The sequence below is a fragment of the Kogia breviceps genome, chromosome 10 (assembly GCF_026419965.1).
Source record: "Kogia breviceps isolate mKogBre1 chromosome 10, mKogBre1 haplotype 1, whole genome shotgun sequence".
Taxonomy (NCBI): domain Eukaryota; kingdom Metazoa; phylum Chordata; class Mammalia; order Artiodactyla; family Physeteridae; genus Kogia; species Kogia breviceps.
The window spans coordinates 38898218-38922975 of record NC_081319.1 but is presented as its reverse complement, the minus strand read 5'-3'; the positions used below and the strand labels follow the sequence as shown (position 1 = coordinate 38922975).

Below are 24758 nucleotides of genomic sequence, written 5' to 3'. Positions count from 1 at the left end.
CCTGGGGCGGAGCGCCGCGGTATTTCTGAGGCGGCTCGCGGGAAGATGGCCGGTACCGCAGGAGCTCAGCGTTGGATTGACACAGAGAGCAGTTGCGCCGACGGCCGGGCCCCTTTCTGGGGCAAGACTGGGAATTATGGTCCCAAGCCAGAGCTGGTGCCAGGTGCGCTGGGCACGGGCTTCTCAGCCTTGTTTTCTCGGCGCAGCCTCCTCTGCACTTCGGGGGAGTCAAGAAGACCGCGGCCGTAGGGGAATGGGACGACGGTCCCAATGGAGAGCGGGTCCCCTGGGCTCTGGACAGTGCTCGACCATATGGTGGAAGCCCATAGTTCCCAGACCAAAAGAACGCTCCACCCTCTCAGCCTTCCGCTCTGAGTGGTCCTAGAAAGATGGACACAGGTCCAGACACCTCAAGCTCACTCTGGCTCTATACAAGCAAAGCTTGATGATCCCTAAGTTTAGAGGTGGCAGGGCCAGTATCCTGACTTTAGCTCCTAGCTCTCAGGAGGATCAAGTTTTGCCTCGGGACTGCAGTAAGGTTGGAATTTTGGAGGCCCAGATGCTTCATAGATGAGTGACTAACAACCCTTTTTCTTATTCCCACATCAGAGACGTTATCTTTGGGGTCCTCTCTGAGAAAGAGCAGCATACCTGGTGAGTTCACGTGGGCTGATCTGGGCTGGAACAAGTATTCCTAGGAGTTTTCATGATTAATTATTTTTAGCAGTGTTATTCCCCTCTCCCCAGAAAAAAACCTTGTACAGAGCCCCATAATATAAAGCTGATCTGTTCCCACCTGAAGTAGACCCAGAGTGAAGTCCTTGGGGCCTATGTGGAAAGCAAAGGTGTTGTTTACAGGAAAGAGGAATCAACACAAAGGGCAGGCTAGAATCTTTGTGTAATGCCCACCCTGCATCCACTTCCCAACCCAGGGAAGCCCAAAGGTCTCTCCCTATGGTGGATGGCACTTGGTGGGTTCCAGGTCTAGGCCTAAGTCAAGATAAGGGCTCCTTGTTCAGCAGGACTTGTCAGAACAGTAGCCCAGAGGTTATTCCTCGGCACAAGCCCAGCACAGTACCCACCACCCACATGGATTTCTGGAGTCCAGAGGACCCTGCCACACCATCAAGGAACACCCTGTGGCAGGAATGAACTGTACTCTCAGCCCAAGCAATCTGCATGGCACTGAGCACAGACCACTCACTACCTGTGAACCTAACTCCCAGCCTCTCCCCTCCCCACTGCCTTCTAGAGGCCCTTCCCCAGTTATATAGAGGAAGCAAAGGCGAGAGGGTGGCCAGAGGCTTTGGCAGAGTGACATTTATTTGCCAGGTTCAGCAGGTACACAGCCCACCGACCTTCATACACCAGAGCAGACCCACAGGCATGCAGGGAGAAGGGCAGGACTACCCCCAAGTGCCAAGCGAGGGCCAGGACCAGTGTGGCTGCCTGCCCAGGCGGTAGTGGGGTCTGACAAAGGGCACCTGCCAGGAGCCTCCATTAGGAAACTGGGGAGCTTTGTTCCACTCCCTCATTCCAGCAAAAGCAACTCAGCATGGCTTAGAGGCACCTGGGCCTCTCTCCAAGCCTTGATAGAAGGGAAAATGGGTCATAGACATAGAGGGGGTTCCTCTCTATTTTGTTGTTGAATTGAGAGAGCAGAAAATCTGCCCCTGTGAAGGGCAAACCCCGAATCAGACTGTGGGACACTGCCATACAGCAGGCCCCCAGGTATGGAGAGGACTGTGGACTGAGCCTGAGGGAGCCCATGTGGGAAGAGCCAGGGGCAGCACTCCTTGTTTGGCCCAGGGTAAGGACCCAGCTAGGCTGATACACTAGGTGCTGGGCCTGCACTCTGCCCTCCCAGATCTCATAGCCACATCCTCATTGCTCCTCCTTCCCCTTACAGGCTCAGGCAGTTCAGGGCACAGGGCAACCCACTGCAGGACGCAGGAGGACAGGAAATAGAATAAGAATCTTGGGAGAGACTTCCCAGGGACAAAGATGGAGTCTTCTAACCTCCAACTCATTCTCTTTCACTTCTGAGGACCCCCATGGCTACCAAGCAGTGCCCCCAGCCATGTGACCAGTCTTGTCTTAAAGCATACTGCCTGAGATTATAGCATTCTCTATACCAGCCTGTTTCCACTCCTAGAGCAGCCCACACACCACAGGCACATACCTTCATGTGCAGGAGCCTAAGACCGCTGACAGGGCCTCGCTGGAGGACCAGCTCTCAGGGCAAGGCCACCCAATTTAGGGCCTGGGAGAGGATGGGACCTGCAGGGCCTGCCTGGGGGAATTGTGAGGCAAAAAGGGAAGGGGGAGGGGTGCAGGGACCTCCTGAGTATCCCTAGAGCAGCATCCCACAAGAAACAGAAACTGATGAAGCTAGCAAGACAGAAAAGCCACAAGGAATCCATGCAGGGGCTGGGGCTGGTCCTGCCTCTGGCCTGCCCAACACTCACACACATACACACAGGAGATGAAACTGCTCTCCTGTGGCCCCCAGACATGCCCCATGCTGGGAGGCAGGGGTGGGGGGGAGCGAGGGCATCATGCCAGTGACTCTCTGTACAGTGAGAAGCCCCTCATCCACTCTCCCACCCCTCCTGCCCATCCCCCGCCCCCCCCCCCCCACAGCCTGCCCACTCAGCTGGTCTCCTCCCTCCGAGACTCCTGGGCAGAGCCAGCAGCCTCTTCCCCTTTACTAGAGGGTGGAGCCTGGCCTGTTGTGCCCCCTGGGGCTGTGCTGTCCGGCTGGGCCAAAGCCGGCTCAGGGGTGGCAGCAGCCTTGGTGGCCGGTGTGGCACTGCTTTGGGTAGTGGGCATGGTGCTCTCTTCCACAGCTGGTGTGGCTCTCCCATCAGTGGCTGGAGTAACACTTCTGTCGGTGGCTGGGGTGACACTCCCATCAGTGGCTGGGGTGATGCTCCCATCAGTGGCTGGGGTGATGCTCCCATCAGTGGCTGGAGTGGCACTGCCATCTGTGGCTGGGGTGGCACTACGGTCTGCAGGGGCTACATTATCGCTCTTCGTAACATCACCCGCTGTGGCTGGGGTGGCACTGCCCCCAAGGGCTGGGGCAGCTCCACTTGCAGCTGTGGCCCCGCCTGCAGCCCCAGAGGTGGCAGTGTCTGTGGCTGGGGCAGACTGGGCTGCAGCCGTGCTGGACTGCTCTGGTGCCCTGAGCCGTTTCATGAGGGTGGTCACTCGGACAGCCTTCTGAAAGAAGGACAGTGGAGAGAGGCTCAGAGCGAGGCTTACAGAAGCTGGATCCATTCCTTTGCGAAGGCCAAACCCAGACCATTCCATCATGCCCTGGCTGCCTCTGACCAACCCAGGGCCAGGGACCCAGCTGCTCAGCACACCTGCCTAAGGTAGTAGCAGTGGCTACAGCTATACCTGACGGTTGAAGAAAAGCCTGTGTGTGGCTGCAAGGGTGTGATGCAGGCAAGAAACTGTGGTGCCAGAAGGAGCACTTGGGATCAAGCCAGGAAAGGGAGCCATCCAAGCCTTACCTTCCACTTAGCCCTGGCAAAGTTCTTTTCAATCTGGGCACAGACACCATCCTTGATGTTCTTATCAGAAGCAGCATTGCCAGAAATCCTGGAAGGGGTACAAGTGAGTCTGGATCTGAGGGGGTATGGCCTTCATGGAGACTGTGCCCAGCACTTTCCTTGTAAGAGCCAAGAATTACCAGGCAAACCCTCTGGGCTGGCCTGAGCTCTGGGTGCCCCCTGAACCCCAATTTGAGGCCTCAAGGATAGAGGCTGCTAGGTGTGAGGAGGACAGAGGCCAAGGGACCACTGGCCTCTCCTCCCATCCTCCCTGGGCCCTGCTCACCACTCATGGGAAATGGCCTCTTCCGCGGTGATCCGCTGGTCTTGCTCCACCTCCATCAGCCTTGTGACCAGGTCTTTGGCTGGGGACAAAGCCAGGGAGAGGCTAGGCTTGGGCACCCCCATTTCACTGTCTAGAGGTGATGAATGGGCTCGGGGATAGGGTCAGAGTCCAACAGAGAAGGCCGAGAGCAGTCCCCCACGCCAACCCTTCACTCTCCCCTCACGCTGGGCACCTCCTCACCCGCCTGTGAAATGTCATCCCAGTATGGAGAGTCAAACTCATAGTCGCCAGCCAGGATCTTGCGGAAGAGATTCTTGTCGTGGTTCTCATAGTCATCTTCCTCCACCTCCTCATAGAAAGGTGGATTCCCTGAAAGCCTGCACAGGGGTCCAAGGACAGGGTCACTCAGGAAGGCCATGGACACAAACCCCCACCCCACCTGGCTGCCAGGCTATTTGCTGGCTTATCCACTCACAGGATGTACATGATGACTCCAATGGCCCAGCAGTCCACAGGGCGTCCATACCGCTGCCGGCCTACCACCTCTGGGGCTGCAAAAAGTGTCCACCTGCTGATCAATATCAGGCCTGGCCAGGCCTTGTACCGCTCACACCCATTTGCTGGGATAGGGACTTCCTTCCCCCCGCTACCCAGAGCCACTCCTTGAAGGCTGTGTCCCACCCTGCCCCACCCCACTCCCTGCTTGCCCAGGTACTCGGGGGTCCCACAGGGCTCCTTGATGAGGCCATTCTCTAGCTTAGCCAGGTGAAAGTCGCTGATGACGATCTTTGAGTTCTTCAACCGGTTGTAGTAAACCAGATTCTCCAGCTGCTCCAGGCAGGAATGGCATGTGGGCGGGCAGAGGAAGAGACCATGAAACCCTCAGAGGCTGGACCACGGCCCTGGGGTGCTGCCACCCCAGCCACTGGCCGGCTGCCAGTTGACCCTTTGACCTGATTGCTGGCCTCACCTTGAGGTTCCTGTGCACGATCTTGAGTGAGTGCAGGTAGGCCACCGCCTCCAGGACCTGCCGCACCACGTTGCTCGTGTCTCGCTCCGAGTAGTAGCCCTGGTCCAGGATCCAGTCAAACACCTCCCTCCCCGTGGCCCTGAGGGACACCAGCCCCTGAGCCCGGCGTGGGCAGGATCGGGGGTGGGGCAGGAGCACGTGGGCAGGCTGCCTACACCAGGCAGCTGGCTGGGCAAGGCACAGGGACCTGGGACCCCAAGGGTCCAGAAGGGGGGGCCTTCCCTTGCTGCAGAGGGCAGGGCAGGTAAAGACCTGGGGGACTGAGGAATCCTGGAACCCCAGACCCACACTCACAGCTCCAGGAAGATAAAGTACTCCTTGCGGGTCACAAACACATCCACCAGTTGCAGGATGTTGGGATGCTTCACCCTGGCAACAGAGAGAAGAGCCAATAGGTAGGGCTGGGTGAACCCCTAAGAGAGGCTCTGGTCACCATTGTGAGCCACAGCAGACTAACTGGCCAGAGGCTGGTACTGCTTGAGGCCTCCGGACCTCGAAGCCCTTCCCAGCTACCTCCCCTACCCAGCCCCACCCCTGGGCCTCATACTCACATCTTGAGGATGCCTATCTCGTTCTTGGCTGCCTTCCGCACCTTGCGGCCATCCCGCTTCTGGAATTTCTTACAGGTGTGCAGCTTGCCTGTTGTCTTGTCCTTGGCCCGGAAGATCTCACAGAACTCCTCACTGCAGCCAGCAGGCACTCCACTCAGCCCTGGCTTCAGCGTGGGCTGTACTCTGCTCCCCTTTCCCCAGCCCTTGCCCGCCCACCCTTGCCCAACAGACCCAGCACTCACGTCTTGATGACCTGTCCCAAATCATATCTGTCAGTCACCTCCGATGGCTGGTTATAGTTCTTCTTGTCACCCAGAGTCACACACCCAAACGGCATTGCCGGGCTCTGAACTGCGGGCAGGATGGGGTCTGGTTCAGCTGTACCACAGCCCACTTCTCCCCACAATGTAAAGGTTGCGTTTGGGAAACCCCAACCTGTCTCAGACCAAGTCAGAGGCAGAGTCTACACCAGGAAGGGCTAGAGGGTGATCAGGCTCAGATCCAGTGCCTGCTTTTCTGGCTGTACCTCCAACCACTCAGCTTGGCTGCCCGAACTACAACAAGCCCCTGCGCTTATTAAAAATATAGTAAACTGACATATCCGTGAATCACTTTGCATTATATACAATCAAAAGAAGATTTATCAAATGATTTATTTAAATTTCAGTAATTCCACAGATGAAAGGGGCTGTATCTACCCACCCATCAGAGAATCATCTCCGCAAGTCTGAAGATGCAAGGTGTTGGCAAAGATGTGGAGAACATGAGCACTGCTGGTGGAGGGCAAGTCTCCCCTTTGCAAAACAGTTTGGTAAAACTACTGAAGTCAAACATAACCTGTGCACCAACAATTGCACTGCTAACTATGTACATTTGTGCAGCAGGACACTCGTACAAGAGTGCTCATGGCTGCAATATTCAGAATTGCCCCAAACTGGAAACGGCCCACATATCCATCAAGAGCAGGATGTATTGTGGTAGAGTCAGTCACACAATGGAATATTGTTACAAAACAATGGAAATGAGGAGCTACAGCTCTATGCAAGCGCATGGTCAATCTCACCAATACAGTGTTGAGTGAAAAAAATACCAAATACATATAGTGTGATTCTACTGATACAGAGTTCAAAACAGGCAGAACTAACCTATACTGTTTAAGGAGACAGACATACTGGTAAAATTATAAAGAAACACTAGGAAATAAACACCATGAGTCTTTCTAAGAGAAACAAAGAGGTTGTGATTGGGGGTGGGTGGATTCTGGAGGACCTATTTCTGAACCTGAGAACCACCTGAGTAGTGGTTTAACAGGTGTTCAACTTTATAATAATTTGTAAAAATGTACATACACATATTGGGCACATTCCTAGATCTTTCTTATATTTCACAATAAAAAAGTTAATAAAAATTATGGCTATCCATGCTGAAGAATGCTTGATAGCTATTAAAAAGCATAAAATAGATCAAAATGTGCTGCTGTAGGACAGTCTCTGAAAAAAAGCAGGGGACAGAATGGTGGGTAAGGGGTGCTACATTGGGGTAAATTTTTTAAACTTTATATACCTGTGTACACTCACAGACTCTTTTCTGGGAAAAAATAAGAGTTCTCTTTGGGGGAAAGAATTGGGTGTCAGAGGGGCAGATTTATATCTATTGTTTCCTAATTTTCTGTTAGGATTTGTACTGTGATTACTTTTACTGATTTAATAAATACTGCAGGACTTGCCTGGTGGTGCAGTGTCTAAGACTCCATGCCCCCAGTGCAGGGGGCCCAGGTTTGATCCCTGGTCAGGGAACTAGATCCCACATGCATGCCGCAACTAAGAGTTCACATACCACAACTAAGGAGCCCGTGTGCTGCAACTAAGGAGCTGATGAGCCATAACTAAGGAGCCTGCCTGCCACAACTAAGACCCGGTGCAACCAAATAAATAAATAAATAAATAAATAAAAATATTGCTTGGGGGATTCTTCAGAGGGAGAACCCCCATCTGGGTAGAGAAATGAGGAAAGGCTTTGAGGAAGAAGCAGCATTAGGGCTGGGCCTTATAGGGAAAGGATTTTCCAGGAGGCATGAAGGGGTAATGGTCCAGAAAAGCAAGACAAGCCTGCCTAGTGCCTCACTGCCAGGGCTCGCAGGAGACATGGACCCTCAGGTCCAGGGGAGAGGCCCCTGGCCAGGGGTGGCTATTCCAGGCACACGGATGACCACACACAGCTGACTCCAGTAGGTTCCAGGAACTCTGGCACTCGGAGCATGGCACCCCCTGGATCTGCAACGCTGCCAGCCCAATCCTCACCTGTGGTGCTGAGTGGACTGGCTCCAGCACCCACAGGAAAAGGCACTCACGGCCCTTGCTCAGAGGTAAACTTCAGGAGGGGAATTGGTGACAGTGTCTGGACCTTTCCAGACCTGACCCAGAGTCAGCCTCCTTAATGCCTGGTTGATGTGACACCGGGATGATAACACACTTCACACTGAGGCTGCATTGAAACTGCTCTGCCTCTGCTGACTGTGCATAGTCTCCCTCCACCCCGATTAGCACTTGCTATGCAAAGGGGCTGGGCTGGGGCCTTGGCTACCTAGATGCCCCCCTACCTGAAGTGACTCATAGCCACAGGGTAGTGGAGGAGAGAGGAAGCCACCACCAGAGGAAGCAGCTTGGTCAGAGGGACTCTGCCAGCCAGGCTCAAAGGCCAGGACCCACACAAGCCCCCTGATCAGCCCTGGCTGCTGCTTGCTTCCTCCCAGGCGGAGGCTACCCACTTCCCAGGGCACCCAGTCCTGAAAGTTCTCCCTCAAATTTGCCCTCTGCTTTAGGGAACAAATTCCATCATTCCCGCATCCAGGTTCTTTGGGCTCAGGGAACACAAACACATTTCATCAGTGTGATTCAAGCTAGGGCTTAAGCCATCTTGTGAGGCACTGCAGAGGCAAACAAGAGAAGCTTTGAAGATTGTCCCTGACTGCGTATCTTTGCCGCCATGGTCACAGCCCTGCGCCTGCATCTGCCGGGAAGGAGCCTGTGGCTAGAATCCCACTCACAGCTGAGAGCAGAGGCATGGCCACCCACCACTGCCGGCCACCCATCTCTATGCCCAAACAATCCGGGGGAGGGGGCTTGCATCAGTCCCCTCATTGGTCTTATGTGCAACGATTCCCTTCCCAGGCTGCAATCCAAGGGCCCTGTACTGGGTGAGAGGGTTGTACCTCAGCCTACAGGTCCCCCAGGAGGGCTGGGAGGGACCTGTGTCCCAGCTCTGCTGCTCTGCTTACACCATTCCCTCTGGCAGGAATGCCCTTCCCCCAAAGCCTCCCATCAGTATCCTATTTGTCACGGCAGAGTTATTTTTAACATTAAAAAAATCAGCAACTACCTAAACAACCAACAACAGGTGACTCGCCAGCTCAACTGTGTCCACCCAATGGCAGGAATTGTGGGCACTGGCAAGGGCACTGCCCATGCTGGCCTCTCTGTGGAGCAGCCTCCACATGAGCTAGGTGCTGAGACCAGGGCTAAATCTCTTCTTTCACTGTGATTTCTGACATTATAAGGTTATTTGTGCCACAGATTGGCTGCAACGATCCTGAAGCTCCAGGCTCAAAACCACCCTTCGCTGAGATAACTTCCACAAACTCCACCTCCACCCACCCCACACCAACAGCTCCCTGCTCAGCCGCACAGCGTGGGAGGTTTTGTACGTGCCTGTCCCTGATCTTGGCCCAGCTTTTGGCCGTGCACAGGCACTCATACTCGCAGGGACTCAGGGCTGGTCATGGGGGTCTGTCTCCACCACAGAAATCTGGGCCTCTGCTCAGTCATATCAGCCTGGAGGCATGTCCTGAAGCCTCATGGCAGGGGCAGGGACAGATCTGTCTCCTCCCTCCCACAGCGGCCCTGATCTCTGCCAGTCACTGCCTCTCCTCACCAACCTAACTGCACTCACTTGCCTCCACCCCCAACCTGGCCCCAGGGCGGAGAGAGGAGAAAAGGGGGCCCTGCTTCAGATTAGCATCTTGGTCCCCTCCACCCCCACCCACTCTACCATCTGCTACCCACTGCTGCTGCCTAGGAGGCTGCCGGTGTGCATACCAAGCCCCTGGCACCTGCTAGCAACAAGGGGACCCTGGCCCCAAAGCAGGGAGGAGAAGCTGAGGGACGGCTTCAAGAACAGTAGAAGGCCAGGCAGAAAGAGGGTGTGCATTTCTCATCCCTATGGCCTGGACAGCCCAGACTCAACATCCAACAATAGAGAGCTCCCCCGCTAACGACACGGGACCTGGGCTCGGCCTTAAGTGCACACTGGGACATGGGAGGGCACAGAAGTCCCATAGCTGCCGTTTCCCTAAAGACAGGGTTCCTTCCATTCTCTGCAGAGAAACTGACTGGTGTGCACAGGGGCGGTCCAAAGGGAGCTTGGGGGAAGTGCAGAGCCTGGGGGAGCCTCTAAGGGAGCCTGAGGGCCAAGCATACCCTAGCTACTGCCTGCTCCTCAGGCCTGGCCCCTCAGGCAATGCTGATGGAGCCTCTGCCTTGGTAATAAAGGGTCCCCTAGGGATACTACTGTAGCCTAAGACAAGTCTGGCCCAGGGGAGGCCCGAATAGGACAGAGGCCAGTTCCAGAAGCCCAGGGGTCCCACAGAGAGTCCTGGCCCCTCCTCTACTGGGGTCAGCCTGATTCAAGCCCCACCTTTCGTAGCCATAAACAGGAGTTACCTGCCACCCTGGTCCTCTGCCATGTGCGGCTTCAGACCTTGCAGTAAACCTAGGGAGGCCAGGGTGGGCCCAGGAGGCCTCCAGCTGCCTCCCAACAACTTTGGGCAACACCTCCAAATTTAGTGGCCGCTGTGAACACCAGCCTGCCGGCAAACCCTCCCCTTCCCTGCTCTCCTCTCTCAGGGACTGGGGCTGGGTTTCTTGCTGTAATAGACACGTCTAGGCCCAAGCTCTGCCCAGCCTAGGCCCAAGCTCTGCCCAGCCTGCCGCAGAGACCTCACCGGCAGGATGCAGGACCGGCAGAAATAGAGACCTCACTCTCAGTTCTGTGTCAGGAGGCAGAGTCAAGTTTCTCGCCCACTATGCAACTGCTATAGGTAACTGGGCAGGGGGCTGCCCTGGCTGGGCCTCAGGCTCTAGCTAAATCATGGTCCGTAGTTCCTGCTGCTGACTCTCTCCCATCTAATGAGGGCGCAGGCAGAGGGCGGGGGTACTCTCCTGTCTCAGAGGTGGGCATACGATCAGGTGCTGCCTTGAGAAAGTTCAGCCTTCAATAAGCAGGCAGAGCCGAGAGCCAGCTGGCCCCTTCCAGACACCTAGGATCCCAATCTTTGAGCCCCTGAAGGAAAATTCACTGGGGGCCCTGCTTCTCTGTGAGCGGAGGAGGGGAAATTCAGGGAAGGCCCCAGAGTAAAGGGTTGCTATGGTGATGGAAGTTTTTTAAAAAGGAGAGGGGAGGGGAGGAGAGGGAAAGGGAGGGGAGGAGAGGGAAGGAGAGGGGAGAGGAGAGGTGCCATTCAAATTCTCCAAGAATTCCCTGAGACTTTGGCCTGATTCCTTCCCCATGGGTTCTGTGACCCTGGTCCCCATCAAGGAAGGGGAGGTGGGGAACTGAGAGACTTTAGAAAAGAGAGGGGCAGGGACACAGAAAGACAAAGGCAGAACCTGTGATGGAAGGGGAGTAAAGAGTTGACACAGTAAAAGGGATGCAGGCACAAGGACACAGGAGGGAAGGTGGGCAGGGGGTTTCAAAGGGGCCTGTGGATGCCCAGCAGAGCCCTAAGGCCTCCATGACCATGTGCTCTGCACACCTGGACCAGGAGCTGCTCCTGATGCCTGGACCTTTGAGACTGACCCCTCCTGTATTCCCCTAGACATGCACTGAACTTGGTGTGGGACAGCCGTAGCTCTGGGAAAGAGGCCAGCTGTTGCTGTCCCCTCAGAACAGTTCCTCAGTCTCTCTCCCTGTCATCACAGCAGCTTAGGTGAGGCAGGTCCAACATGTCAAAGGCACAGGCTTGGGGGATGGAAATGAAGCCTGGAGACCTGGCTGCTTCCCTTTACAGCCCCTCCTCTCAGCTGACCCAGCTCTGCCTAGACTCCCCAGCCACCCCCACCCCCATCTGCTGTACTCTAGAGGCCTTGGGTCCCCAGGGCCTCTCTTGCAGCTCAGCCTAATTCCCTGCCACCACCGTCCCCCTCCCCGACAGTGAATCCTGTCTGAGGGCCAGAAACAGCACCCCAAGCAACCTAGAAACAGGATAACAGCTGCACAGCATCCCTTCACTATGCCTCAGTTTCCCTGGATGGAGATCACTGACTCTGTGGTCTTCTCCCAGGGCAAGGACTGCCCACTTGCCAGGACAAGGGCTGGAGAGGAGGGCCAGAAACTGATATGGGAAAGGCAGCCTATGGCACCTGGGGGCCCACACCAAATGCTGTAAAAGAAAGGGAGAGAGACCTCTTCTCCTCCACAGGGCCCAGCGCCTGACACCGAGGGGAATGGAGACACCAATTTCCCAGCTGAGGAAACTGGGGCCCAGCAGGTGCCTAAAGCTGACAGGAATCAACTGGGAGTGGGGTGGGGGGTGGGGAAGGAAGGGCACCAGGTCTCCACGGGTGGGCGGTCCTGGGCGAGGGTGGGGGGTTGTTGCTCAAAGCCTGGGCCTTGGAGGAGGGTGGCAGGACAGGGGCTGGACTGCTGCAGACTGAGCTTTTGGTGAGGGACAGAGAGCCCTGCTCCCTGGGAGGGAACCTGGTGAAGCAGGCTCTGCCTAGCGGTGCGGACAAAAGCAGTTTGGCAGAGCTATGGGGGGCTGGGAGAGCCTAGGGTCTCTGCCAGACACTACAGGCTGGGGAAAGCGGAAACTCATTCGCTCATTGTTCACCCAGCCAGCTGGGGGCCCTGCTCCCCACCATGCTGCCACCCTGACCCCCTTCCCCGGTGCTGCTGACTCGCCCCCGCTGGCACAGCAACACACATGCGGGAGGCACACGTGTGAGCACCCAACCCCGCACCTCCCAGCAGAAACATGTGCGTCCCCCAGCCCCACCGCGCAGCGCTGGGTCTGTGTCCTGGACCCCCGGCGGGCCCTCGAGTTCAGGCTTGGAAGATGGATCTTGGCTAGGGGGCTGCTGGTCCCCAAGGGCTTGAGCCTCCTCCCCCACCCCGCGGCAGCCCCGCCCAGCCCCCTTCAGGTTGTCGCCCATAAAGAACTCTCGTTGTCATGGAAATTAGTGACTGCTTAGAGGGAGGGAGGGGGCCTGGGGGCAGTTGGGAGGGGCCGGAGGTGGCTCTGGGAGTCCAGAGGTACAGCTGAGCCCTCGGCCCCTACCCTCAAGGGGCACCACGAATGTTGGAGGGTTAATGTTTTCACAATTAGGAGCCCAGCGAGATGGAGGTGGGATGGGGGACAAGGAGGGGAGATTGGCCTGGACTTGAGTCTCAGAGGCTTCCCTTGGGACCCCCGACCCGTCTGAGGCGATGGGGAACTTTAGCCCAACCCCGCACGCCGAGCCCTGGATCTGCAGAGCCCGCGTGCTCTGCCCCCGCCGGGACCCCAGGCCCTTGCAGCGCCCCGGCGCACTCGGCTACCCGAACCTCGAGCCAGAGACTCAATCCCCTAAGACCCCACAACGTACGTTCCGGGGGCGCCACCCCCTCCCGGGTCACCCCGCACCTGCAGCGCCGGTCGGTCACAGGGAGGAAGCGATCGCGGGTTCAGTGGGGCGCCGAGGGCTCCGGGGGCGGCGGGCAGAATCCGCTCCGGGCACGCGGGGCAGACGCGGGGCCAGCTGCAGCCACTTCGGCTCGCGAACCTCCAGCATCTCCCGCCGCTCGCCGGCCCCGCATTCGCACCCCGGGCCGGGGGCGGGCTGGGGGCGGGGCCTCCCTCAGCCGGCTCCGCCCCGACCCTGGAGGAGCCTGAGCCCGGAATCTCACTCGAAGGAGGGCTGAGGAGGGGGTGGCAGCAGAGAAGGTGAGCACTGGCCTGCCCGGCCCCGGCCAGGCTTTCAAAGGCTCCCTTAGGCCCTTGGACTGACCGGGCAACAAGGACCGGAGGGGCCTTCCTATGCCCATTGTAGAGGGTGCGGAGTAGAAGGTGTGGGGAAAGCCTGAGTCCTGGAGCTGCACAGGAGTGTCTTGGCAGGTAGTGGTCCCCAGGGGACTGGTGTTCTGCCCAGCTCCCAAAACCTGACCCAAAGAGCGGAACCCACTTAGAACCAAGTGGGCAATCGCTAGGGCAAGCTGTGCTACAGACAGGCCTCCCCTAGCTAGTAAACACACCGGGGTGTGTGTGTGCAAGTGAGGGCTCCAGACCTTGGTGGCAGAGTCTCCTACCCATCCTCCCCGCCCCCCCTGCAAGGTCCCATCCAGGGTAGCTGGCTCAGCCTGCCCCCTCCTGTGTGGCACTGAATTTCTCAAGCTCTAAAAGTTACCTATGACATGGCATAGACTGCTTTCTTGACAGTTTAATCACCCTCAAACCCTTCCTGAACAGCATCAGTACTGGTGGCCTGGGCTGGGATATGGGGATACAGGAGAACTACAGCACCATGGTGCCACACCAGACCTGGCCCCTGACTGGAAGAGGCTGAGAACTGCCGGGAAGAGCCTCTGAAGGAAGTCCTTGGCCATTTCTCTGTCCCTCTTCACAGAGGCACATGGACCAAATGCTTGCCCCGCCCCCCCACAAGCCTTGAGGCCAGTATCTGAAGGCGAGACTTAGGCTTCTGTGTGCCTGAAACTGGGCTCCACCCAACCAGAACCCTCTCAGTGAGTCTTCTGATCCCATCCTTGGTGGGGTCATCTCCAAACCCCTGGCCATGTTGAGTGAGTCTCTCCTGGATGGTTTCCCACAGCTGCTGACAGGAGTGACTGCCCAAGTGAGGAAGCTGGAGCTCGTGCTGGGGCTGGAAGTCTAGCCTGGGAAATGACTTCTCGAACAGGACCCCTCAATATCTTTCTCCAGGGGGGGTGTTGAGGAGCCCTTCACATCCTTCCCTGGTTTGGTCACTGCTTCCAGGCCAGGTGAGTGTCACCTCTGGGCTCCCTGGGCTCTGGGTGGTCTCATTCATGGCACCAACTCCACCACTGGGTAGGAATCTCCTGGCAAGCTGGGCATCTGCAGGGCAGAGCTCTGTGTCTCATTTCAGTATGCTAAGTTCATGTCTGCAGAATGAATGAATGGCCTGGCACTGTCTTTCCTGCTGTCTGCCCACTGTCATTGAAACAATGGTTCCCTGAGCTGTATGGTGCATCTGATCCTTGGCTTGCTGACCCCGCACGTGGCACACACATTTTCTGCCTTTCCTGAAGATCATGGCTATCCAGGCACAGAAAAGCTGGGCCAAGGAGAAGCTGGAATGTGGGGGATTTAGAGGCAGGGGAAGAGGTGGCTCGCTAGAGCCCTGCCTGCTGCTGGCAGTGCTCCACCTCTTCTTGGTCCCGTGCACACTCCATGTGCCTGTGGGTGAGCACGTGGCAGGGTGTATGTGCACACGTGTGATGATTATGTCTGTGTGTGTGTGCTCTTATGCCAAAGGAGATGGCAACAGCACAGTGTGTGCAGCGGTGCCCAGGGGCACATGTGTTTGCATTCTGTGTGCACCCAGGCATGCTTGCTTGCATGTACACATGGACGCTGTAGCTAGCTAGTCCCTAGAGCCACTGGTCCTCTTCCTACCAGACACAGGCCTCAGGATCGTGGGGTCTGACTCACAGTGTGAAAGCTGGACATGGGAAGAGGGTGGACCATGCCCAGGGGTGGGTGGGGGCTGTGATGACCTTATATCATTGGCCATTTCTAGTCTCTCCACGAAGGGCAGCCCCTCACTCTCAGGTGTGTGTGGGGATAGCCAGGTCTTTGCCCTTTGTGGAGAGGATAACCTAAAGACGAGAACCCAGGGTTGGGACAGGGGCATGGGTTGTCCCTCAGCTCCTAGTCAGAGGGGCACCAGCAGGGTAGGGCTTCAGTGTCCTTTTTTTTAAAAAAATTATTTATTTATTTTGGTTGCATTGGGTCGTCATTGCTGCAGGTGGGCTTTCCCTAGTTGAGGCGAGCAGGGGCTACTCTTTGTTGCGGTGTATGTGCTTCTTGTTGCGGTGGCTTCTCTTGTTGCAGAGCACGGGCTCTAGAGAACAGGCTCAGTAGTTGTAGTACATGGGCTCATTGGCTCCACGGCATGTGGGATCTTCCCGGACCAGGTATCGAATCCGTGTCCCCTGCATTGGCAGGCGGATTTTAACCACTGCACCACCAGGGGAGTCCTGGCTTCAGTGTCTTGGCTTCAACCTCCAGCTGCCCTCCAGGCAGGAAGTAGCAACACCAGGTGAATTCTTCCTCTCAGCTCTTCCAGGCCATGGAAGACATGGACCTTTATTCCTATCCCCACTATTCGGAGCCAGACAAGATCAGGGGCCGTGGCTTCTAGCCACTCCCCTGGCCAGAGGGACAGAGGGAGGCCCTTTAAAACAGAGTGGAGTTTGGGACAAGAGCAGGGCAGTTGGCACTGGCATTGCCCCATAGCCTCTGTGAAGATCTCCTGATGAGGCCTTTACCCTGGCCACCCTGTGGGCAGAGGCTGCCCATTTTGGGAGGCACAGGAGGCGAAGGGAGCCCAAAGTTGACAGTTCTGGCTCCCACCAAAACTAGATAGTCAGAGAGGCAGGATAAGGTGTGAGTCTCCATGTCCACAGAGACTACAAAGCAGGCCAGAGCCTCATCTCCCAGCTCAGGTTGTATCTCCCACCCAGGATTCAGGACTTATCAGCCCCCCACCCTGATTTCCTGCCCCAGGGAACCAAAGGCCAGCACTCCTATACCTTCATATTTTGACTGGCTGACAGAAGCACCTGCCAAACCAGCATAGAGCTCCAGCCAAGGTTCTGACTTTAGGAGGTATCTGCATTATCAGGCCAGCTCCCTCAGGAAGCCCAGACTCTGACAGGGACCCTCCTTGGGGGTAACAAGTGCTCCAGGGCCCCAGCCATCTGTAGAACTGTTTGGCTGTTGTGAATGTTGCTGGCCTCAGCACCCCGTAGAGAGCCCAACATGGGGGAAGGCAAGCAGTCTTTTCCTCTGGAGCTAGGGGAGGGGGCTGCCCCCGGCCCAATGACTCACTCCAGGCTGTGTGGGTTATTACATTATGTTTGAAATTGCCATGGCAACGAGCTGGCAATCAAGGGTAATTGAGCTTGTCACCAGGGCAACAGGGCAAAACTCACAGCCGCCACTCTCTGTGGTTGCCCTTGGGGTACAATAAAGGTCAGGCTAGACCAGGGCCAATGTCAGCCGTGGGGCTGTGGGGCTCTCTGGAAAGGATAGGATTGCCAAGGCCCATGGAATTCCAGTGTGTAGAGGCAAGGTGTGCCTTGGGAGTGCCAAGGTCCCCATCCCTGACCACATGCCTGGATCCTTGCCCTTCCCCCCACCACCCTGTGCCTAAAATATGCCACAGTGGTCAAAAGAAGCAGAACCAGAAAGAACTTTTATGTGCTCACAGATGGTACTTATAGATGGCCCATGGGCCCTCCTCCTCGTACTCACGGCGGCTGAGCCACAGGCTCTGGAAGGAGTCCCGGGACGCCATGATGGAGCCTCAAAGCCAAGCAGCAACAGCACGGTACGGAGAGCCCAGCACAGTGGCACCGGGGCCCAGCTCCTGTCTCAGGAGCTCAGGAAAGCCACTCAACAGGGTGCCGCCACTGTCCAGCACCACATTGGCCAGCAGCTGCTCCTGCTGCTTGGCCTCCAGCCGGCTGATACTTAGGAGGGCTAGTTGTGGAAGGCCCGGGTGATTGAGGCCTAGCAGATTGGGCTAGAAGAGGGCCTCGGGGCAGCAGAAGCGCTCAGAGCCCAGTGTGATGACCTGCTTGTCTGGAAGCAAAAAGTCCACCCGGGCCAGAGCCTGGGCACGGGCCATCTCAGCTGTCATGTCCATGGCCACATAGCAGCAGGCCTCTTTAATCTGGTTGACCAGCCATGCCTTGAACAGTGACTGGCCACCTGCCAGCAACAGCTGAGACAGGTATTCAGTGAGGTCAGCACCCGCCACATCCAGCCGGTAGGTGTCAAGTGGGGCCAGATCCCCAGTGATGATGGGTGCTACATAGGAGGTGCCATGGCCACTGCCCAGCACCAGCCCAGTGGTCCGCCCATAAGCATAGAGTGCCAGCAGGGCCTGATTCACTGTCTGCATGGCTGGCACATGGAAACGCTCAAAGAGTATTTCAGCCACCTTTTCCCGGTTGGTGCGTGGTGAAGTGAGTGACTCCGCCACAAGCACAGCCAGCTCCTCGGGCTGCACACCCAGCATGCAATAGAACAGGTGCTGCCACAGCACCTCCAGTGCATCCCAGTCGGACACCACTCCTCGATTCAGCACCGAGTAGGAACCCTCTTGGTTCTCAGGCACTGCGTACCTGGACTGGCCCTGGACTGGATGCTGGAGCAGCTGGACTCATGACGGCAGCACACTGAGGACGTGGTCCTCTCCAGCCAGTCCAAATTTGGTGAAGCCTGTGCCTGTGTCGATCACCACAGCTGCCATGTCCTGGTAGGGGCCCCGTGAATGGCGGCAGAGCACTGGGGACCGTACTGGCAGAACATCCATGGTGGGCACCAGCTCATAGCAGGCCCCTCGGAGAAGGCCAAGCTGCACGACCACTGGCGAGTGTGTAATGTCCTCAGCTGTCAGCTTGAACCGGGGACCGTGGGGCTCAGTGCCCACCATGGCCATGGGCAAGACCTTGCAGCCAGGACCAGGTGTGGTGAATGTGATCTGGGAAAGCTGCTCCTACTGCTCCCTGGGGGAGCCACCAGGTTGCCAGGGTGAGAGCCGATGTGAGCTGGAGCTTTGACCAGCACTGACACCAACATTTTCTCTGTTTATATAGACACAGGTCTCCTCAGGGGCCGGGGTCACCCGAAGTACCCCCACATGGGTAGGCGGGCCCAATGGCTCACCTTCCTGGCACAGGGTGGAGGCCTGACCAGGCTCCCTAGTGGTGGGGGGACCTATTGAGAGAGTGGACTCATTGGAGATGGGGGGTTCTTGGGAAAAGGGAGGCTGCCAAGTGAGAGAAAGCTGCCTGGCAATCGGGGCTCCAGTGAGAGGAGCCTGACCAGGAAGGGGGTGCTGCTTGGTGGAGGGGGCCTGCTCAGCTAGGGGTGGCTATCCAGAAAGGTGGGTCTGCCTGGGAAGGGGACGCTGCTCTGCAGAGGGAGGCTGACCGGTCGAAGGGGGCTGCCTGGAAAGGGGATGCTGCTCAGCTAGTGGGGGCTGACCACCGAGGGGGGCATGCCCAGCACCTTTGACCTGAGGGTTGTCAGGGTGAGCAATAACGACCCCTTTCTGATTGTGGCTGCCTACATCCTCCTGGAGCAGGGGTCTGGGCACCTGCTGGTTTGGGGCTGGTGGTACAGGCTCTGGGGTCTGCTCTGAGTTCGTCCACTGCAGTTTCTTGGCCTGGACCATAGAGGTGTCCTGCATTCCGGAGGCATCCTGCATCCAGATGGTGTGACTAGTTTCGGTTTTTTCAGCGTCAGTTTTGGACGAGCCAGGATCATAGGCATGGCTCAGTATCCTCTCTCCAAATTGGAGGGGCATTCCCAGTGGAACACGCCCAGTGAGCATCCCCATCTTGATGAGTGTCTCAGTACCAGGGGAGCCTCGTGACTCCAGGTTGAGCCTGGCCTCTTTGGGAACCAGGGCCACCTCTCGGTAGCTTCCAGATGAAAGGCTGGAGGGCACGGGGCTGGACACCATGGATGTGGTGGACCAGAAGCTGGAGCCATCGCTGTCAGGGGAGAGGATGGGCATGGCCAACGGCCGGGTGGACAGCGTATTTTCAGAGGCATAGATGGATGGGTGGCTGGGCATGAGGCCCACCGGCACTGCCCTTGAGCCCATGGGGTCATGGCACAGCAGCCCCATTCTGGTGTTGCCCGTGGCCATATCAAACACCAGCACACGGTCTTCCACAGCATCCTGGAGCTGGCAGGTAGGGGCACTGGTATCTGCATGGCTTCCCTGGGAGGCTGTATTGGGAGGGAGTTGTGGCATGTTACTTAGTAGGCAGACGGTGGCATATCGGAGCAGGTGTTGCTGCAAGCATTGAGAGGCTGCTGACCTGGCTGAGAGCTGCAAATCTCCTGGTTACCCCTCTGGGACTTGGGGGTTTCTGGGGGCCCTGAGCCCGGTTGGGGGCTGCCTCACCTGGAGGTACAGACCATGGGCTTCTCCACTTGGTTCTCAGGCTGCCTTGGCAACACTGGCCTTTGGGCAACTCGAGCTCCTGGGCCTGGTCTGGGGACTCTTTTGGAGTGCGTGCTGGGGTGGCAGGCTCATCCTGAGAATGGAAATTCACTTTGTCCTGGCAGGATGTGACCCCTTTGGGAGACTCCAGCTGGATTGACCATTGGTTGCCATATTTCCTGGGCAAGAGGTCTTGGGACAGGCCCTTGGTGATGGCATCGGTATCCATCAGGTGGTCAAGGTTTCAGGTGTAAGATTCAACTGCTGCTGACATTGAGATTGTATCCAGAGCTGGAGTATTTGCCCGAGTTGGAGTTGGAGTTGGAGGAGCCTGAGCCGGACGTGGGTACTGGCCCTGGCCCTGATCTTGGGCCAGAGCCAGAAGAGGACCTTGGGCTGCAGCTGAGCCATTCTCCCCTGAAAGAAAATACGGTAGCCACTGGCTCTTCCTAATGCCCAGTGGGGCTATCTGTTTGGGGCTGCAAGGGCCTTTGCCCCAGCCTACTAGGACTTTAGCCGGAGCCTTGCCCTCCCCCGCCATCTGCACCTGAAGCCGGGAACAGCAGAGTCCGTGCCGCGCCATGTCACTGGTGCCGTCACTGCGCCTGCACACCGGTAGGGCCAGGGTCCTGTTCTCTGTGATGAGATGTGTTTGGGCTCCCACGATAGAGCCTGGAAACGAGCTAGTGGAGGAGAGTCTCAGGGAATCCTGTGAGGCCCGCTCACAGCCACATTGGGAGCTAACCTCAGCAGGGTCCCAGAGTTGCTGGTCACTGGGCTCGTGGGTATGGGCCTGGGAGGCTGAGCCATAGGCCCCATCAAGGATGGCCTCGGTGGACAGTGACAACCCCTGCCTCAAGTATACAGATCCTGAGTTTATCCATGGTCCCTGGGACCCTCTAGGGTCACTGCTCAGCTGCTGGCTGCCAGCTGAGGGGTGGCCCTGGGAGCCTGATGGATCAGGGGCCCCCACTTTCTTGGTGACTTCCATAGTCCTGCTCCAGGCCCTAGGTGCCCTGCCCCCACTTAACTGCCATGGCAACCCCACACATCACAGCACCCAGTGACCTGGGGGAGGGTAAGAGATTGTGGAAAACCAGGGGCCCCACCCCCCTGAGGAATGGGGACCTGCCCAGGGAATCTTGAGAGGTAGAAAGGCCAAGGGACCCCAGTGAATTCTGCCAACCCTAGACTGGCCTCCTCTCTCCTTGCCAGCCAGGTGGCCACTCTGCCCAGGCCAGCCCTAAAGGGAGGGCAGTGCTCCGAGAGGCGAGAGCATGTATAAGGCCAAGGGAAAAAGGTAGGCAGGGGAGATACTGAGGAAGCCCCTGGGTTCCCAGTTTACCTCAGATGCCAGACTTGGCTTTCTCCCCATTTCCCACGTGGCAACTTGAGACTTAAGCCCTGACCCAGGGATGCAGTTCCAAGTGTGTAACCCGAGGCCCTTGTGGGGGGCAAAGCCCCTTCACCACTCAGTCCTGAGAGGCAGAAGTGGGTGAGGGCCCAGGCTCAGGCTCTAACTCCCCTCCCCCATGTTCCCCAGCTCCCGCTCCAGGGACAGCAGCTCCTTGGCAGTCTCTCTGCTCCAGATGGTTTTCCTCTGCCTGTGCCTCACAGAGCCCCCTCCCCAGAGCCACATGTCCTTGAGGCCCAGGACCAGTATCCCACAGAGGTGGGGATGGGGATGACATGGGTGGGAGTGGGGCCTCTGCTCAGAACCCTCAAGTCAGAATGTTCTAGCTCTTGTCACATTGTGTCAACTTCATCTTGGCCAGAAGGGGGGCAGAACACTGCGCATAGGGCTAGGCCAGCAGTGGAAATTACAGGATGGGGCACAGTGGGGACACAGTGGTTAGGGGGCTGTCCACACAGTGGGCACAGGCCTGGCTACACAGTGAGGGTATGGTGGGTGCAGAACTGGGTACACATTGGGCACAACTGCATACGCAGTGAGGACAAGTTGTACAAAGGACTGGACTTGGGTAGCACACAGAAAAGAAAGCTATTAGACGAGGTGGGCCATCCTACCCTCCATTTTGTAGCTGGGCAGAGGGTCAGGGAGGAGTGGGACCTGCCTGGACCACCAGCCAAGGCCCAGATGAGCCCTGCAGCCACAGAGGACAAGCCTAGTTTGGGGAACCGACCAGTGCCACAGGCCTGAGTCTGGAGGTTCTGACTGGGGCGGGGTCAGACCTTCCTCCTTCCCCCAGCTATGAGCTCTGGGCCTCCTCGCTCTGTCCTCCAGGGCTATCCTTTCAGGCCTCAGTCTTTCTACCCAGGAAACAGGTTTGTGGAGAACGAAGCTGTAGTCTTGTCCTCTGAAGCGGTGTGTTTTCACAGAAGTTAAAAATAGTGCTTATGGTTGGCCGTGGGGTGTGAAGCGATGTGACCAGGGACCAAAGCTAGCTCTGTGCTTCATCTGCACCTTCCTGACTCAGCACTGGGCAAAGCCTGACTCAGCCATGTCTCAGGCCCCTGGACCCCCTCCCCCTTCCCCAGATGCTGCCTTCAGTTAAGAATGGGGATAGATGTGTCTGGACACTGCTGCTCACCACACACTATGGCCCAGGAAGGTGACAGAGCCCAAGGGTCTGTGGTCTGCACATTTGTGCATTCACACACACATACTTGCTGAACACTATTAACTTCATTAATCTCTGGCCGCAAGCAAACCGTTTTTTAATTTTGTTTTGTTTTTCCCCATGACAGAGATGCTAGTAGCAGCCTCCTGTGTTTGTGGGAGGGCTGGAGAAGCATGGAGGGAGGCCCTGAAAGTCCCTGCCTGTCCAACCACTGAGCCATCCCCCAACTCCTGCGGAAGTGAGGCATAATCCTCCCTTTCAGGGCTGGAGTCCTCATGAACAACTGATCTGAGAAGGGTGTGACCCACGAAGGAAAGACCAAAGAAGGCAGCCGGAGAGAGGAGAAGGCTTTTCCCACCTGGGAAGCAAACACCTCTTATAGCAATAAGAACAGTGACTGCTATTGACTGGGCCCTTCCTCTGTGCCAGGCAGTGCTGAGCACTGTAACCCAGCCTCACAGCAATTCAACAAGAGCCGGGTGCTGTCACCCTTATTTTATAAATGATGAAATCAAGGCACAGGGAGGAGAGAGAATTCACAGAGGTTGCAGCTAGTGAGTTGTAGAGCCAGAATCCGAAGCCAGGCCACTCTGGACCCACACTTCAGGAAACTACAGTGCCATCACAGGTGTCATGCGCAGGGCCACGTTGGCATGGACCCTGCTGGAGAGGAGCCAACATGCCTCCCTTCCGAGTGCTGCAGCCCTAAGCCCCCACCCAAGCTGTAACCCACATGGCCCTGTTCCTCTTCCCAATAGCTTAGCAGGTGGCTCAGGCATGGGAGGGGGCATTTTCCTGGGGGCACTAAGCCAGTGCCTCCCAGGAAGCTGTCAGTGCTGAGTAGGGGCTAGTTACATACCCTGTGGAACCTGGCTGAGTCTCTTGTACTCAGAATTCTTGGCTGGCTGAAGCCCCTCTGCTTTATCCAGCTGAGGGGAGGGGCAGCAGGCAGTTAGAGAGGATCCCAGGCTGGGCACCTTCTACCCAGCCCCCTCCTGCACCCACCCCCCCCATTCCCCCATCCCCTCCCCCCTCATCAGGCAGGGACATTGCCCCTGTACCCCTCCCCCCAACATGTTTTTAAATAGTCTCTCACCAGGAAGAAGGGCATCCAATTCTATTTCTGATTCTGGAAAGTGAGGAGGGCCAACATGTTACCATGGCAACCTGGAGAGCCCCTCCCCCAGGCTGAGCCCATTCCCCAGGCTGAGGGCTGTCTGGGATGGAGGGGCCAGGAAGCAACAGGAAGAAGCTCAGTCTGAGGGCGAGGCCATACAGAGGCTCCTCTGTGAGGGCGGGTTCCAGCACTGCCTCCCTTCACACTTCACCTGACCTGCTCCTGGCAGGCTTGGAGGAAGGCCCCAAACCCTGTGGAGAGGGTCAGACTTCAGGAGATGGGGACGGCCACCTCACTCTGAGAAACCCTCCTTCCCAGTGGATCAGGCTGGAATCCTCCTACCTAGGAGACCTTGAGGATGGTGGTCAGGAAGGACATCAAGAGGAGAGGCACAGAAGGTCCCATTCTACCTCACGACCAGTCAAGTCTCCCAGACCTGCTTCTCCAACACAGACATATTTTGGGCTCTGTTGTGTTCTCAGGAGTCAGCTCTGTCAAGTCCCTGGCCCTGAACTCTTCCAGTCTACCTGCCTTCCCCTCCCTGTACTCTGGGAAGACTTGACATCTCCAAAAATCTAGGATCAAAAGGAGACTTAGGGACTTCCCTGGTGGCGCAGTGGTTAAGGAATCCGCCTGCCAACGCAGGGGATACGGGTTCAAGCCCTGGTCCAGGAAGATCCCACATGCTGCAGAGCAACTAAGCCCGTGCGCCACAACTACTGAGCCTGCACTCTAGAGCCCGCGAGCCACAACTACTGAAGCCCGTGCGCCTAGAGCCTGCGCTCCGCAACAAAGAGAAGCCACCGCAATGAGAAGCCTGTGCACTGCAACAAAGAGTAGCCCCCGCCCGTTGCAACTAGAGAAAGCCCACGTGCAGCAACGAAGACCCAACGCAGCCAAAAATAAATAAATAATTAAAAAGGAGCCTTAAAGGGCTCCCAGTGCAGCTAACCACTGGACAATGGAGTGAAAAGCAATGCCTGTTTCCCCAGAGGTTCATCTCTGCCTACTGTCCGAGGGCTCAGACACCAGCCCTCTGTCCCAGAGGCTGCACGTGGGTAGCACTTAGGTCTGTGGAGGGAGGGCACTCCAGGTAGGAACACAGCCCAAGCAGAGGCAGGCTTCTGAAGAGACCCACAAAGACCTTGTAATCAACACTCTCTGGGTCCTGATGGGAAACTAAAGCCCCCCAGGAGGAAGGCTGTACCCTCTGTCTGTCTCTCACTCTATACCCAGCACTCTGTCTGTGTTTTCCTCTCCCCCCCGTGAACTCTAACTTCCTGCTTCCCTGGAAGTCTCTCCTGTTCAGGGTGCACCCATTCCACGGAGGCAGCACCATGTTTGAAGGAACTGGCACCTTCTCCCTGCCCCGCT

The 24758-nt window shown here is 57.0% G+C and overlaps 2 protein-coding genes and 1 long non-coding RNA gene across 4 annotated transcripts; 1 reads left to right on the top strand and 2 right to left on the bottom strand.

The window, feature by feature from the left end:
- Positions 1 to 127: 127 nt before the first annotated feature.
- Positions 128 to 6126, top strand: LOC136794987 (uncharacterized). The gene is made up of 3 exons (XR_010842556.1): positions 128 to 163; positions 610 to 654; positions 6095 to 6126. It is a non-coding gene; the product is annotated as an uncharacterized lncRNA (long non-coding RNA).
- Positions 1306 to 13340, bottom strand: CAMKV (CaM kinase like vesicle associated). 2 transcript variants are annotated; one of them, XM_067044179.1, is made up of 11 exons: positions 13106 to 13340; positions 5670 to 5778; positions 5428 to 5559; positions 5171 to 5245; positions 4817 to 4955; positions 4554 to 4674; positions 4322 to 4397; positions 4087 to 4223; positions 3847 to 3925; positions 3522 to 3609; positions 1306 to 3225 (listed from the first exon to the last, which is right to left on the bottom strand). In XM_067044179.1, the coding sequence occupies exons 2-11, from the start codon at positions 5762 to 5764 to the stop codon at positions 2653 to 2655; spliced, it is 1515 nt and encodes a 504-aa protein (XP_066900280.1). In that variant the 5' UTR covers positions 5765 to 5778; positions 13106 to 13340; the 3' UTR covers positions 1306 to 2652. The 2 variants fall into 2 exon arrangements, with proteins under 2 accessions (XP_066900280.1, XP_058932803.1); XM_059076820.2 differs by having other exon boundaries at positions 4322 to 4674; positions 13106 to 13303.
- Positions 13341 to 16925: 3585 nt separating this feature from the next.
- LOC131764108 (uncharacterized) lies at positions 16926 to 20676 on the bottom strand. The gene is given in 3 exon segments (XM_067043184.1): positions 16926 to 19441; positions 19444 to 19620; positions 20028 to 20676. Coding segments are annotated over 3 exon segments (3342 nt in total).
- Between the last annotated feature and the right edge of the window lie 4082 nt (positions 20677 to 24758).

What these genes read in the sequence shown, in the direction of transcription:
- CAMKV (XM_059076820.2), bottom strand. Translation starts at nt 5,764, where the DNA reads ATGCCGTTTGGGTGTGTGACTCTGGGTGACAAGAAGAACTATAACCAG. An exon ending in TTGGGACAGGTCATCAAGAC is followed by an intron (nt 5,560 to 5,669) that starts GTGAGTGCTGGG and finishes TGCTGGCTGCAG; the next exon opens with TGAGGAGTTCTGTGAGATCT. An exon ending in GAGGCCATTTCCCATGAGTG is followed by an intron (nt 3,610 to 3,846) that starts GTGAGCAGGGCC and finishes TACCCCTTCCAG; the next exon opens with GATTTCTGGCAATGCTGCTT.